The 16,017-nt window shown below is 36.2% G+C and overlaps 1 protein-coding gene and 1 long non-coding RNA gene across 9 annotated transcripts in view; one reads left to right on the top strand and one right to left on the bottom strand.

Moving 5' to 3' along the window:
* LOC141505998 (uncharacterized) overlaps positions 1 to 16,017 on the top strand; it is a 285,180-nt gene that overhangs the window by 92,502 nt on the left and 176,661 nt on the right. The gene's annotated exons all lie outside the window — the stretch shown is intronic.
* Positions 1 to 16,017, bottom strand: part of JAKMIP2 (janus kinase and microtubule interacting protein 2) — a 207,270-nt gene that overhangs the window by 25,902 nt on the left and 165,351 nt on the right. The window contains 6 exon segments of the mRNA XM_074212375.1: positions 451 to 528; positions 2,371 to 2,439; positions 5,076 to 5,141; positions 6,600 to 6,653; positions 10,597 to 10,695; positions 11,911 to 12,009. Of these exon segments, the coding sequence (XP_074068476.1) occupies positions 451 to 528; positions 2,371 to 2,439; positions 5,076 to 5,141; positions 6,600 to 6,653; positions 10,597 to 10,695; positions 11,911 to 12,009 (465 nt within the window).

Below are 16,017 nucleotides of genomic sequence, written 5' to 3' on the forward strand. Positions count from 1 at the left end.
GGTCATGTTATCTAATTGCATTTTGCCACCCTTCAATGGTTTTAAGGCAGTAGTTTCAAATTCAAATAGAAATGAGGGTCACATGTTGACCTAGAAAACCATATATTAACATGATCTTTGCTTTCTCATATTTTAAAATTTATTTTTGTAAAGTATTTCTCACTCGGTTCTATTGCACTAGGTCATAAACTGGTTTCATGTTTGGTATTTTGAGTTTAAGGAATTTGCCCAATGTCATAAAGCACCAAGATTAGTAATTATAAAGAAAGGTAACATATGAAATCAGACATTCTCTCTCTAGATCTAGGACTCTTCCTAGGACATACTAGTATTGCAAAACTCAGATTGGGAGTCACTGTTGCAGAGACCAGATACATGCCATAAACTATTAAGTATAGCAAAAGAATTGAATTTCTACTCTATTTTATGTGACTAGAAGACCATACTTACCATATAAGCTTGATCAAGAGCCTGTTTCCTATAGTCTAGTTCTTCTTCCAGGTAACCTTTGATCTTGCAGAATTGTTCCTATGATGAAAATCCATTTCGATAAGCCAAAAGAGACAGGTTAGTTAACTTGGAAGTGGTGGGAAATTATCAGTATGTTGGAAGAGAATGGCCAAAATATTGACCGTATAGAATCATTGTGGGTTTAGGGAATATTTCCAAATAAAGCAACAGAGGATCCAACATATCCCCCAAATGCACAGAAAAGTCCCAAAGTATTACATAAATGATTAACATGAGTTCATTTTTTACATACATAACTAGGACATCATCTTAAATTCTTACCTTGGGCAATGGGTATGTTATCTATAATAACTAAGGGTTGTCATAAAGGGATTGTGAGGATCCGTGAGAGAAGACTTGGAATATTATGGAACACAAATATATGGAACACAAGCACTAGAAGGGAATTTGGAGCATAGAATGTTAAAACTAGAAGGAATTTTAGAGATTTTTAGTCTAGTGGTTCTTAAACTACTGGGGTCAAGTTCTCATTACACTTTTAAAAATGACTCAGTACCCTCCAAAGATCTTTTATTTTGTGGGTTTTACTTATTGGTATTTACCATGTTAGAAATTAAAATGTCTTAGTATTGTTATAAAAATTGTTTTGACATTGTGGACTCCCTTAAAATGTTTTGGAAACCCCTAGGGGTTTTTAGACCACACTTGGAGAATCACCATTTAGACTAAACTTCTCATTTTACAGATGAGGAAATTGATCCAGATAGGTTAAAGGTTTTGAGTGACAAAGCAAAATTTGAATCCAAGTCACAGGAATATAGATTTATAACTGAAAAGAACTTTGGAAACTATCTAGTCAAATTCTCTCTTTTTACAGAAGATACTGAGACTTTCAGACATTAAAGAACTTGCCCAGGTAGTAAATGACAGTTTCAAGATTTATATTTAGGTCTTCTGATTCTAATTCCAGTACCTGTTCAACCACATCATGGTTCTCTGACTTCAAATCTAGCTCTTTCCTCATTGTACCTGGTTCTCTATTAAAATAAGTTGAATTTGAAATTATTTTTATTTTTACATTAATGTCCTTGATATTTTTTTTAACAAAGTCTTTCTCTGCTAGAGTGGAAGTGATCTTTGTGAATCCGGTGACTCTGATAGGTCCATCTAGTTTAAAAATTGGCAATGTAGATCTGGTGATATTCCTGTCATCTGAGAATCAGCCAAATGCAGAGACGGTAATCTGGGTATTGGACACTAGGTGTTGAAGTTTTCTTTCATCCCTCTCTTTTCCCTTTCCCCCCTCCCTGATATAATAACTAACAAAAAAGTATCCTTCTCAGAGGGGCTATCATCTTCATGAATAGAATATGCATTCCTGGGGAATAATGGATCATAAAATTGCATTTGCATGTAGAACCCACCATAATGCCTCATAGAAGATGCTCCACAATATTTGCTGGTATAGAATAAAGTTCTTTTCTAAAATCCTCTTTCATAGGTGCTATTAGTGCCTGAGAATTCTGGGCTTTCTAACTGCAAAGTTCCCAAGAGTTACTATTTAATGGGTAAAGTGGACTTGAAAGATAATTTTGTTCAATTATCCACAAAGAAAACCTCTGGATCTATTTTCTTCATAGCAGCTTTGGAAAAAAGATAAAAACAGAATTTTGCTTTACCCTAAAATAAAGAATGCAAGTTACAGATTTCTAAGTATTTGATTCTAAAGTGGGTCTATAGCCATGCCTATACCCCAATACATACAGAAAAATGGAAAGATGTTCAAAATATGTACAAAGATCAGGTGAAATTGACCAAGGGCTAAGCGGTGGTTTTCCACCATTAGATCATCTTTCTTGTTATAGAATGTACAGAATGTAGAATGTAGAATGTGCTTACCATGTCACTCTCCAGTTCCATCATCTTCTGATGTAATGCAGCTTCTGCCCCTTCAATCTGCTGGATCCACTATAATGCAAATAGGTTAGAGTTCTATGACTACCAGGGTCATCTGATATCCTTTCTGACCAATATGCTTATTTCTTTTTCATGCCCTCCTTCTGTCTGTCTGTCTGTCTGTCTGTCTGTATGTATGTCTTTCTCTCTGAAACATTCAGGGATTACAGACTCATTCATTGATACCAGAACTGCTTTTTGACAGTGGTATAAAAACTTTACATTATACAGTCACACAACTAGTGTTTGAGGCTACATCTGAACTTAAGAAGTTGAGACTTCTTGAGTTCAAGTCCAGTGCTCCTTATGCTTCATATAATTAAAAAAGTGAGTCATGGGCAATTTGTTGAATTAAAAACCTTTTTAGAGCTGGAACAGAATTTAGAAATCTTCTATTCCAATGCCTCTATTTTTTTTTAGATTTTTGCAAGGCAAATGGGGTTAAGTGGCTTGCCCAAGGCCACACAGCTAGGTAATTAGTGTCTGAGACCAGATTTGAACCCAGGTACTCCTGACTCCAAGGCCAGTGCTTTATCCACTACGCCACCTAGCCGCCCCTAATGCCTCCATTTTGCAGTTGAGAAAAGAGACAAGTAAAGTGAAGTAACTTGCCCAGGGTCATACAGCTAATTAGTGGCAGAACTAGGTCTAGAAACAAGATATCCTGACTTCTAGTTTAATGTCTTTTTATATTATCAAGCAATAAAGGGACGAGAATGGTAAAAAAAAAAGAATTTATCTCACTTATTTACCTATATGTATTCATTTGTATTGTTTTCAATTATATCTGTGTTTTTAGAGGAGCTCCTCACTGACCAAAGATTGTTCTATCCTGGGAAAGCTCAGAAGAATGCAAATCATTTGAATCTGTGATGTCATATAGTTTTATGATATACCATGTGTTCTCACATCAGCAAAAGGACAAGGGCTTACTGTTCATGTTTTAGTCACCACAGCCTTGTTCTATTAGGAGGTACTCTGGTTTTTGAATGAATGTCATTATGGCCATGCAGGGTGGGGGCTAGAGAGATCAGTCATTTTATTTCCTTTTGTTTTAGAGCATATGAGCTCTTTTCCTTCTCCCTTTCTAGAGGCTTCATACTATCTAATTTTTTCCAGAGTGTCACATTCAAACACAACTTTGCATGCAGCAAATTATTTCTATTCTCTTTGGTTGATGTTTGCCACTCTATTTCCTTCCCCAGCTCATTTTACAGAGGACAAAACAGGCAAACAGTTAAATGACTTGTCTAGGGTCACAAAGCTAGTAAGTGTCTGAGGTCATGTTTGAACTCAGATCTTTCAGACTCCACTTCATCACCTTTCTTTGCCCAGCATTTTGTTACTCAGGGTTTTCTTGGCAGATACTGGAGTGGTTTGCTACTTCCTTCTTAACTGCATATATGTTAAATTGAACTGAATTGAATTGACTCATGCTAGTAACATGAGGTCTTTTATCCCTACGACAGTTGTAACCATGTCTTTTGTATATTTAGGACTCCAGAAAATATCTTAAATGTCTTTGTATTTATGTATTCTTGTCTAGCCTTGTCTTACCTTCTTGATAGTATACCAATCTTGAGTCCACTTTCAGTCCACAAAATACAATTCAAGAATGTCTATTTTCTAAGTTTACATCCACATTCAAGGCAGTTAGGTGGCTCAATGGATAGATGGATGGGTTTAGAGTCTGGAAGATCTGGGTTGAATTTGACTTCAGACACTTAGCAGCTACGTGACCCTGGGCAAGTGACTTTACTTTTGTATTTCTTAGTTTCCTCAACTGTGCAATGGGAACAATAACACCTACTTTTCAAGGTTGTTGTGAGGTTCAAAATGAGACAATAATCATAACGTGTTTGCCTGGCATACACAAGTTCTTAATAAGTGCTTGTTCCTTAGAAAGATTCTATTACCTCTTCTAGTTAGTAACTGATATTTGATATGTAATGAATGAAAGCAAGTTTGGATATATGGACCTAAAATTTTAAAGGTGGAAGGGTCATATAGTACAACCTTTCAATTCAGTTGAGGAATTTGAGACCTGAAGACAGAAAGTGAGTTGCCCCAGATCACATAATGAGTTGGGGGCAATTTTTGTTCATCCTGGCATTTTGAATGTCGTCATTTGCAGTATTACATATATTTTAAGGTCCACTCTTTGTCTCCTACCCCCATCCCCAAATTCACCACTCAACCTGACTCCCTGTCTATATGGTTTCTTTGATGGACCTTCACAGTTCTTAAAGATTGTTTTGGGTGATAGTTTCACCTAATTGGGCATCTGATCTGCCAAATTTTCTAGTTTTGAAATATTATAGTTTAGAAAAATTTAGGAATTACTTTTAATCTCAGGATCAATTGAGATCATATTTATAAGACTCCAAGAAAAGTAAAAATAATAGATCCTGAATAATTTTTTTATTTAGTTCCCTTGTTATACTTTATGCATTGATATATGTATATGATAAACATATGTATATATATATAATATACATATAGCATTTGCATAAAGGCCTAAGGGCATATAGATGTGCAAAAAGACTTGCTGTCCAGTGATCCAGTGAAGGATCAGCTAGATAACAAGGAAGAGATCCTTTCACAAGGTGAGACATTGCAGATATTAGAAAACTGGCAGGAAGTTTTACCTTTTCTGCAAGGGAAAGCACAGTACTAGCTTGAATAATAGCCACTTGCTCTTCATTTCGTAAATTCTGCAAACAAACAAAGGCAAGAGTGCTTAGAAAATGAGAATAAGCTAGCAATACCCAACCAACTTTTACTATGTAATCAATAACAATGGCACCAGAAGTCCTGGCTAAGGCTTAAGAAAATAAAATAAAATATTGAAATGGGCTATGGAAACAAGAGGCTACCAAAGGATAGATATATTAAAGATCTTTCATCTTTATCTCAGGATTTAGACATACTTTAGAATTTATCTAGTCCAATCTTCTCATTTTATGCATGAGGGGCCAGAGAGAGAAGTGAATTACCTAAGGTTATTACAGATAGGCAACTGGAGGCAGTTCTGAGATTTAAATTCAGTCTTCTAACTCCAAGTCCAAAGATCTTTTCCATTGGTTAATCTCAGCTAAAGCGAACATACACATCTTCTATTTGGGGTTTAACATTTGGTAAATATCAATCTCTTGTTGAGGGGTCTTATTTGTCTCTTTTTTTTCTTAAATTTTGGTTTGTTGATTTTTACCATTTCCTACTTCTTAATGAATGGTAAAATACAATTCATAGTGAAATGTGAAAATTTCGAGCAAGGATGATATCTGTTCACATTGAGCTCCAAAACTCTGTTGTTTACATGTAACTTAATCTATATCCCAGCCTCCATCTTATACAGATCTTTAAGAAAGAAGCAACACAAAATGTTTCCAAAGTGCCTTTAAAAGTGGTTATCTTTCTATCTCTGGGATCTTGCCTTGGTTAAACTGACTTTACTAATAGTCAAAATGGAATGTTATGGGAAAAATACAAAAACATAAAGTGAAACAAAGAACAAACAGATTCTCTTGATAACAGAATGATATCATTTTAATTGAATTTACTTTTGCTTTTGACAATTTTTCAAGGAGAATTAATGCTGGTCCTTTGGTACTGTGGACCAAAGGGCATTATTCATCAACAGACTATTCAGGCCCCCTAAAGACTCCCCCTCCCCATTCAACTAATTCCTCTTGACCTTGCCCAGAAAGGATTTTCAGGAAGAAAAAGGTTTACAACCTTACTGGCCTATTTCCCCCCCTCTGGGGCTACCATCAACCCTACCACTTAGTGTCATTTGCAGGGAGCATGGCCAATTAATTTCACACAGGGTGCCCTGAGGCAACTGTCAGATGGAAATTATCTTTAATCACTGCAAATGTGGCCCCAATCAAACATAGAACCTGGAGATGAAGACCTCTTTATGCAGAGCCCTTGATGCCACCAGAGCCCTTGATGCCACCATTCATTTCCTTGTCCCTTGAGTCCCTTCACTCTTCTCTCACTCTTGGTTCTAGGGTTTGCTAAAGAGTAATCTCTTCAGGGAGCTAAACCTTTCTGTGTTCAAATTGGATCTACTAATCATTTGTCCTTACTCTCTTGGTTAGGATTTCTTGTCTATAGACTATAAATTATATACATACTGAATTAAACAAGGAATTGCTCACACTTACCCCATTGTCACCCAGAATGTCAAGCTGTTTAATGAGGTCTGGGATGCTCACATCCTGCAATGACAAGACACAAAACCAATAAAAATTGTTTTGAATTTTTTTTAAAAAGCATTTAAGACCATACTGTCTTGGAGTCTTTTCTGAATGCATTTTGTATCACTTCATTTACTTCAATACTTTCAGGAACTGCGGCTCCCTCAGTAAAATAACTCTTTACAAAGAGGTAGATTGCAAACCTTCTGGCATCAGAGGATAAGCTCCGAGAGTTGCTGTAGCTAAAATATTTTTCACATTTAAGTCTACCTGGTAATTTGTCTCTTCATATTTACATTCCTTTTTGGGTGAAAGGTACATTATCCATCTCTAAGGTTGGCACAGTGGATAGAGCCGTGGCCTTGGAGTCAGGAAGATGGGAGTTCAAATCCAGTCTCAAACACTTGGTACTTGCTAGCTGTGTGGTGACCTTGGACAAGTCACTTACCCCTGATTGCCTGGCATCCAGGGCCATCTCCAGTCATCTTGATTCATATCTGACCACTGGACCCAGATGGCACTGGAGGAGAAAGTGAGACTGGTGACTTAGCTAATTCATGTGCTTGTTATGGCATCATGTCCAAGATGTCATGGGCTTCCATGAGAATAACATCATCAAGATCATATCTCAACTTTTATAGCTAGATAGAACCTGTCAAAGCTTGTGCTTCACTGGTATCACCTTTGGGAACCATAGAACGCCTGCCTAATATGAGCATGATAACTGAATGATAACTGAATAGAGAGAGGATGATACCAAGGGCAGAAATAAAGGGGTCAGCTTTGGCAAAGACAAAGGTTGCTTCTCTGTCAGAGATGAATAAAACATAAGAAGATGGAGAATGATCAGAAATTCATGGGTAAATTCATCATTATTCTCCTTCTCACTGCTCACATTTACAATTTTAGGTCACTTTTTGTTATTGTTCATGCATTTCAGTCATATTCAACTCTTTTGTGATCCCATTTGAGGTCATTCTTTCTAAAGCTGCTAGAGTGGTTTGTCATGTTCTTTTTTTTCAATACATTATACATATGAGGAAACTGAGGCAAACATGATTAAATGCCCAGAGTCATCTAGCTAGGAAGACTCTTGAGATGGGATTTGAACTCAGGAGAATTAATTTTCCTGATTAAGGTCAGACTTTCTATCCATTGTGCCATCTAGCTGCTCTCCACATACAATATTATTTTATCCTCACAATTGTGAGGTGCTACTGTTTTCTCCGTTTTACCAAGAAGGAAGTTTGGACTGAGAGGGGGTAAGTGACTTGCACGAGGTCACAGATCAAGGACAAGGAACAAGGGATTTTGTGGCTATAAAGAACTTCCAGACCAGAAAATTCCTTTTACCAATGCTAGCTGCCATCTTCTCTGTGACTTACATCCTTAGTGAATTGTCTAAAAAATACAATGATGCCAAACTCCAGTAGAAACAGGGATCACTATACCATACACAAGATTCTTTGGTGGCTGTACAGTGGTTTAGAAAATCACACAATAACCTTGATTATGTTGTATCATATTTTTATTTCATTAAATTTTCTCAATTTCATTTTAACCAGATCGGCAGTATTTGGAGTGTTGGGGTTCAGGGTGGTGCTTCGGGTAGTGTGTCTAACTCTTCTGGTCTAGACTACTAAGAGGTTAGTTGACTTGTCCAGGATCACACATCTAGTATATGTCAAAGATAGGACTTGAACACAGATTTTTTTGACTCCAAGATCAGATACCCACCAGGTTAAGCTCCTTTTCATATGTGCCTGAGGTCATTTAACTAGGCTATCAAAGGAACATATATTTAAAGCTAGATGGCACCTTAGAGATTTTCTTGTTCAATTGTTTCAGTTGTGTCTGATCTCTCCCTTTTGGGTTTGGGCAGAGGTTTCTTAGCAGAGATACTGATATAGTTTACCATTTCTATCTCCAACTCATTTTACAGATGAGGAAACTGAAGTAAATAGGGTTAAGTGACTTGTCCTGGGTCACACAATTGCTAAGTGATTGAAGCCAGATTTATAATATATAATATAACATATTAGAAATAATATATATCTATTTTGTATACAGATATGCATATATAACCTTAGGGATTACTCAATCTAGTTTCCTCATTTTAAAGATGAAGAAACTCAGGCCCTGAAAAATGACCTGTCCAAGATCACATAGAGTAAGGAGGAAGGTCTTCTGCCTCTAAATGAATACATTGCTCATAGTAAGCTCTTAATAAATTATTTTTTCATTTATTCATTACAAATCCAGCATTCTTTCCATCGTCTTTTGTATGGATCAGGATTTGAACCCTGATGGTCTTCCTAACTCATTGTTATGATAGCATGAGAGATTGTACTTTTTTATCTGTTGCTGGAATGCATTTTTAATTCTGTTGTTTACATAGGAGTGGGCTAATTTCCTGAAAATGCTCACTCTCTCAAATGAAAGAATTTTATTAGGTTACTTCAAGAGCCACCTGGGTCTGTGAATAAACATCTTTGGTAATTACTTCCAGTGGATTATGGATTTTGTGGTTTACACAGAGGAACATTTGAAGGGGAAACAGCAGGTTGTTTTGACATTCAATTCAAAGTTAGCTTGGTTATCTCTGATTGGGTTCTCCTATAGGCTATAATGATAATGACAATAATAATAGATATTTATATGATGCTTTAGGCACTATATAAGCATACAGTTTATATAGTTTCAAAGCACTTTGAATCTGATTCTCATGATGTCCTTGTAAAGTGATATTATAGGTATGACTGTTCTCATTTCTCAGAATTGGTAACTGAGGTCCATAAAGGGTAAGTGATTTGCCCATAGTTAAACAATTTGTGCCAGAGGATTGTTTGAAAAGTCTAGACTTCCCTTCTTGGATATATTTTATATACCTATCTTACCTATGTATATGTTGTTCCCATGAGGGCATGAGCTTACATTTTAAAAAGTGTCTTTGTACTTCCCAGCACTCCTATAACACTATAAATTACAGAATGTCAATAGGAAGAGTTTTCTTTTGTCATGAATGAAGTCATAGATTTGATCCAGAAAAAACAGTTCCTAAACAGTTCCTAGCACCTGACACAATGTGACTGGCACAGAGGCTGGTTGAATTGAATCAAATGCACTAATTCATACCTTTGCCACTAGAAGGAGCTATTTTCATCTGCTTGTATGGACAAGGGCTTCAGGGTCAGGCAGCAATTTTTTAAAATTTTTTTTGGTTTATTTATTTTATATTATTACAATAATCTTGTTATGAGACTAAATATAAACCCCATCCCTACCAAGAATATGAGAAACCTCAAATTTCAAAAAAAGTATACTTCAGTCTCTATTCAGATTCTAACAGCTCTGATTCTGGGATGAGTTGCTTTCTTTATCATAAGTCCACCAAAGAAGTTGCTTTACTATTTTTTCCCACAGTTGCTATCACTAGCTGTATTTCCCTACACTCTATTCTTTCCTTCTCATTTATTCTGTTCTCTCTCTCCTTTCACCCTGTCCCTGTTCAGAAGTGCATTGTGTCAGAGTACCCTCTATCACGATTTTCCCTCTCTTCTATCACCTACTCCCCCTTTCCCTCCCCCCCCATCCTCTCTTATCCCGTCCCATTTTTCTCTAGGGTAAGATAGATTTCTATACCCTATTAAGTGTGTACATACACACTTCCCTCTCTGAGCCATTTCTGATGAGAATGAAGGCTCTCTCATTCCCCCTTGTCTGGCATCAATTTAAAGGCAATAGAATCACCATAGATATGGTGGTGGAAAAGACCTAAAAGGTTTTTTACATTCGACCTCCCTTCCCCATTTTACAGATGAAGAATCTATTCTTGCCCAAGATTACATTGAGGATGAGTGGCAGCGCCAGACAACAAATCCATCTCTTTCCCTACTCATCCTCATCATTTCCCCAAGTCCCTCATCCAATTTTTGGACAAGCAGAGAGGTCTACATTGACTTACCTTGACACCTTCTTTCATGCAGTATATCTGTAGAGCACTTACTCCGTCAGAGAATGGGTGAATTTGTAGATTAAATGGAGGTGATCTTCTTTCTCTTTCCTTGAAACACATAGAAGGAGGAGGAGGAGGAGGAGGAGGAGAAAGTGAAAGAGAAGGAGGATACATTGGAATTAATCAAGAAGCAAGTATCAACTGATTTGATACTGTGTAGGGTCTTTAGTCCTCTAGTAATTTATTGATATGTTGCTTGTGAAAAAGTCTAATAAAAGGGTTAAGATTTAAATAATTAGAAAGGGAATAGCTAACCTACTGAGAGAGTGTAAGCATATTTATAAAATGATGTTCATTCCTGCAAGGTTTTTCAACCAGCCATATCTTGGAAATATAAGGATTAGAGTGGAGTGGAGGCTCCAATTTCACATGTATAAATATTTAGGACTTCCAGCATCCCAGGGAGTGAGCTGTGGTCCCTGGGAGGAGAACTTTATAGCAAGGGAAAATTCAGCTGATGGATCGACTTTAGCACATTAAATTGATCTGACTTTCTGAGTCAGCTATGTAGGCTACACACAATAAAAAGCCAGCCACTTAGAGTTTCTAAGCTAATCAAGTATCAATAGAAATACTTAGTCTAATGGGAAAAAATCTTTGTGAATTATTGTCAGTCCATCACAGAAAAAGTAGGGGATGAGAAAGGGTGCTTCCTAGCCTTTACATGATGGACTATGTGTTATCTAAGCCTAAGGCAGACACCCTGAAGAGGTGCAAATTAAATTTGTTCTTTTTATTTTTTTATAGATTACTTAAATTTTGGCTCACTAAGAGTCTTTCTGATACATAATAATATGCTTACCAGAATTCCCCTCCATTAACATGTCTAAGACCAGGTGGTTCTGGGGTTTCTTTCCTCCTATTATTTCTATGACTTTTTGATCATAGAGAATGTTCCTAGATACAGAAATTTTGGAGATCTTTGGATTCTTTTTATAATAAGATCCCACCACTCTCCTTATGGTTAGATCATAGATTTAGAGTTAGAAGGGAACTTGGCATCCATCAGGCACAATCATCTCATTTTACAGAAGGAGAAATTAAGGTTGAGAGAAGTTAAGAGATTTTCCTAGGGTCACACTTGGTAAGTATCTGAAACAGGATTTGAGCCCATGTCTTCCCGACTTCAAATATGTTGCCATATTCACTACGTTAAGTTGCCCATCTGAAAGACATGGAATGATTGGAATCGAAGTCCAGATCCCATGCTTGAGCTCTGTTCAGTGGTCCTCCACCCATTGAGTGAGTCTTGCTCATCCTTACTTCCAGCTCTAGGTTTCGGAATTCCAGCAGCTCATTCTGGTCTCTGGCATCCTGCAGTTCCTGTTGCAATCGGTTGTTTTCTGTCTCCTGTTTCTCTATCTAATGGAGTAAAGGTTGAATTAGAGGATGATTTACAGAGCATTGTTAACAGAAAGCTGCCATTTTATTTTACCATCTGGTTTATGAAGCAGTTAAGTCCCAAGACCTCTGTGCAATGGGAAGTGTAGAAATAATCACTTCTGTTTTCACATACGGAAACAGAGGCATGTCCCTAGCCACAAAGTAAGAGTCAGAATCAGAATTTGAATTCAGATCTCTTGATTCCAAAAACCTTGTATTTTTCTAAAGTTAGTACTTTCAGAGCAGGCATTCCTTCCCCTTCCAAAAATAAAATAAAAACTGGTGGACAGGAAGGAAAACTCCCAATTGAAAGCAAACTTTCTGAATGCAAGAACAGGTGTTGTTTTTGTTGTGTATTCTCAATAGCTAGACAGCACCATATATGGGTTTTCTTGTTTGCTTTTTGTTTGTTTTGGAAGAGTCCAGTGGATATCTAATGAGATATCATTGTTGGGGGGATCTCCTGGTGTGAAGAGGCCTTATACTTTCTAAATTCATCTGTGACTTGCAATTTTGAGAGAGTTGACTGGAGCTAATGGTCACATAATCAGAAATTCTAAGAGACAGAACTTGAACATAAGTCTTCTTAACTCCAAGGATAGATGTTTCATTTACTATAGCAACAATTCTCAAACTTCTTGATCTCAGGACACTTTTATTCTTCTAAAACTATTGATGAGCCACTTCTAAGAGCTTTTGTTTATGTGAGTTATGGCTCTCAATATTTACTAATCTCAACATGAAAACTTCTTAATATTATTACAAAAACAGTTTTGAACTTAAGCAATCCCTTAAAAAGGTCCCAGGGTCCCCTGGAGGTCCTTGGACCAAGCTTTGAGAACTTTTGAATTATGCCATGTTTTCTCTTACTTTGTTGGATTGGATGATAGCTATGAACACAAAGCATTTAGTTGATTTTACATTTGGAAGTTATTGTTGTGCTGTCTGTTGATACTGAAGATTATTATAAAAGAATAAAGAATAGATCAATCAACAAGCACTTATTTATTGTATTGTTGGAACTGTGCTAAAGATTAATGCTAAATGCAAGTGCTAAACATTGTGCTAATATATATGTGTATATATAAATATATGTATACATATATATATATGTATACATATACATATGTGTATATATGTATATATATATATATATATATATATATATATATATATATATATATATATATGACAACCCTGCCCTCAAGGAACTGATAGTTTACTAAGGAACACAAAATGCATATATATATAAATAAATTAAGATATATAAAATATCAATCCAAAATTCCAGTTGGGCCAGAGATGAAGCACTATAACTTTTGATAGAGAGGTGAAGGACTTAGGAGGATTTCTTTTTTGGGCACAGCCAATAAGGGAATTTATTTGATTTAACAATGCATATTTGTTACAAGGTATTTTTCCCCCAGTGAGGTAGTAGAGAGAAAAGATAGGTTTCTGTTAATTAAAAACATAAAATATACATACATATACACAAATAGAAAAAGAAATACAAATCATTTGTCACATTTGAGAGTAGCTTTGAAAGAAACAGGGATTATAAGAAGCACAGATGAGGAGGGACTGAATTCCAGACATGAGGTACAGCCACTGTAAAGGTTTAGAGATGGGAAATGGAATTCTGCATGTGAGGAGAAGCAGGAAGTCCTATTTTTTTTTGAAATATGACCCCCCCCCCCCGCCCTTCTTTGAGATGAATTCTAGAGGCACAAGGACAGGAGCTGCATGCCAGACATAGGAGAGCAGGCAAAGGTAAATATGGAAATACAGTGCTAACTGTTGTTAGATAAAGCTCCTCAAGAGCAATCTAACTAATAGTTGTTTGTGAAAGATTTATATCTTTTCTTTGTAATATACATCTCTTGCTTGGAATTACAAGGTATTAAGGATAATATATCTGCAGAAACTAGACATGTTTGAGATAAACAGACAGGAAGAAGACAGAGACAGATAATAGAAGAGAAAGAGAACAGAGGCGAGAAAAGAGAAGGGAAAGGGAGGGAAAGAGGAAAACAGACAAATGGAGACATTTACATATATATATACACACACACACGTGTGTGTGTGTGTGTGTGTGTATGTGTGTGCTTAGAGAGTGAGAGAGAAGAAAAGAAAAAAGAGGGGAAAGAGAATAGACCTTAAAGAACAGAAGAGAGAGAGAAGAAAAGGAGGGAGAGAAAGGCAGAGATAAATCTATATATCTCTATATAAATATGTGTATTTATAGAGTGAGAAGAGGAGAGAAAAGAGAAGGAAAAAGATAGTGAGAGAGAATAGAGGAGAGAACAGAGGAAAGAACAGAAGATACACACACAGAGATATGAGGGGAAATCTATGTAATATTAAAAAAGAATAAACTAAATAAATTAAGAATTTATAGTAGTTTTCTATTGCTTCTTAGATAAAATACATCTGTCTTTGCTTGACATTTAGAGCCCTTTACACTATGGTATAGGAGAAAGAGCTCTTGATATGAATTGGAATGATCTGAAATTCTAGCTCTGCTAGTTACTGCCTGTATAACCTTGGCATTTAGACTCTCTGAGGCCTGGTTTCCTCATTTTTCAAAATGAGTGGACCATTCACTATTATCTTCTGGGCAAAATCTGGTTGTTGTCTATATAACCAGGACTTATTTCATATGACTTGCCCTCATGCACTCTTTGAGTGTCACTGAAATGGCCATGTCTCCTTTCTCAACTTTCTACCTAGAAATCTCTCACTCCTCACTTCTACTCCTTGGAATCTTTAGTTTAATTAAAAAGCTATTTTCATGTTCTAGCTATTACATAAGGCCTTCCTAGCCCATTGCTGGTCCCCAAACTCCCTTGAAATTAATTTATATATATATTATGTATTTGCTAATGTTTTCCTAGTATCCTCTAGGAGGCTGACAAAATAAATCCAGTATTGGAATAGAATAAGCATTCTTTTGGCTCCTACTATATACAATTATTATGTCATGTAACTCTCACATCAATCCTTTCAGATAGATTCTATTAATATCCCCATTTAATAGTTACGGAAACTGAAGTAGAATTTAAATGACCTTTTCCAGGATCAAAGAGCTCATAAATGTCTGAGGCTAGATCTGAGATCTGAACTCAGGTCTTCCTGACTCCAGACTCAGCACTCTATTCACCTATTTAACTGTTAACCATGTGACTGTCAAAGTAACCATGTTCTCATCCACAGTTTGGACTTGCACCCTTTACTGTAGCCACCTTGCAAGTGTAAAGAGAGAAATGTATTTTAGTGGGAACAGCTGTTGGTTATGTAATTAGATCACCTGTACTCAAATCCTGACTCTGCTATTTATTATCTGTGTAATCGATGTCTGTCTCCTCATCTGTAAAATGAGGAGGATTAAGTAGGATAAAATCTAAGATATATTCCTTCCATATTTATGAAAAAGGAAGGCAGAAAAATGCCAACACATATCTACTAGGTTAGAAACCATAAAATAATGAATAAAGAATATCATTAGAGTTTCCCAGAAGTTCATAGGGAACAAAATCTAAGAAAGAATCCAGAAAAAAGTCCTTAGATAGCTCTATATTAATTTTCAAATCATGACAATAAGCAGAAGGTTCTAACAAGTGGAATGCAACAAACCATGATTTGTTAGATCGAACCCTGAGATCTGGATAGGTTCCATGACTGAAATATAATCCTGGAAAAGAATACCTAATTTAGAGTAGGATAGTAGAATAAATAATGGGGAAGTAGGGGAATGGAACAACATTGTTTAATAAGAAAAATAATGAAGGAATTCAGGAACTAGAGTAGAAGGAGTATGATGGAGAGCTTTATAGGATCAATGGAGGCAAAAATGGAAGTTATATAGTTGTAGGAGTATATTATGAACCACTTGGGCAGAAAGAGGAAATAAATGAAGAGTTCAGGAAACATTCCAAGATTTTCAAGATACATGGTATGGAACAAGAAGGATATCAATTATCTATGTAT

Source organism: Macrotis lagotis, chromosome 1, assembly GCF_037893015.1.
Source record: "Macrotis lagotis isolate mMagLag1 chromosome 1, bilby.v1.9.chrom.fasta, whole genome shotgun sequence".
Taxonomy (NCBI): domain Eukaryota; kingdom Metazoa; phylum Chordata; class Mammalia; order Peramelemorphia; family Peramelidae; genus Macrotis; species Macrotis lagotis.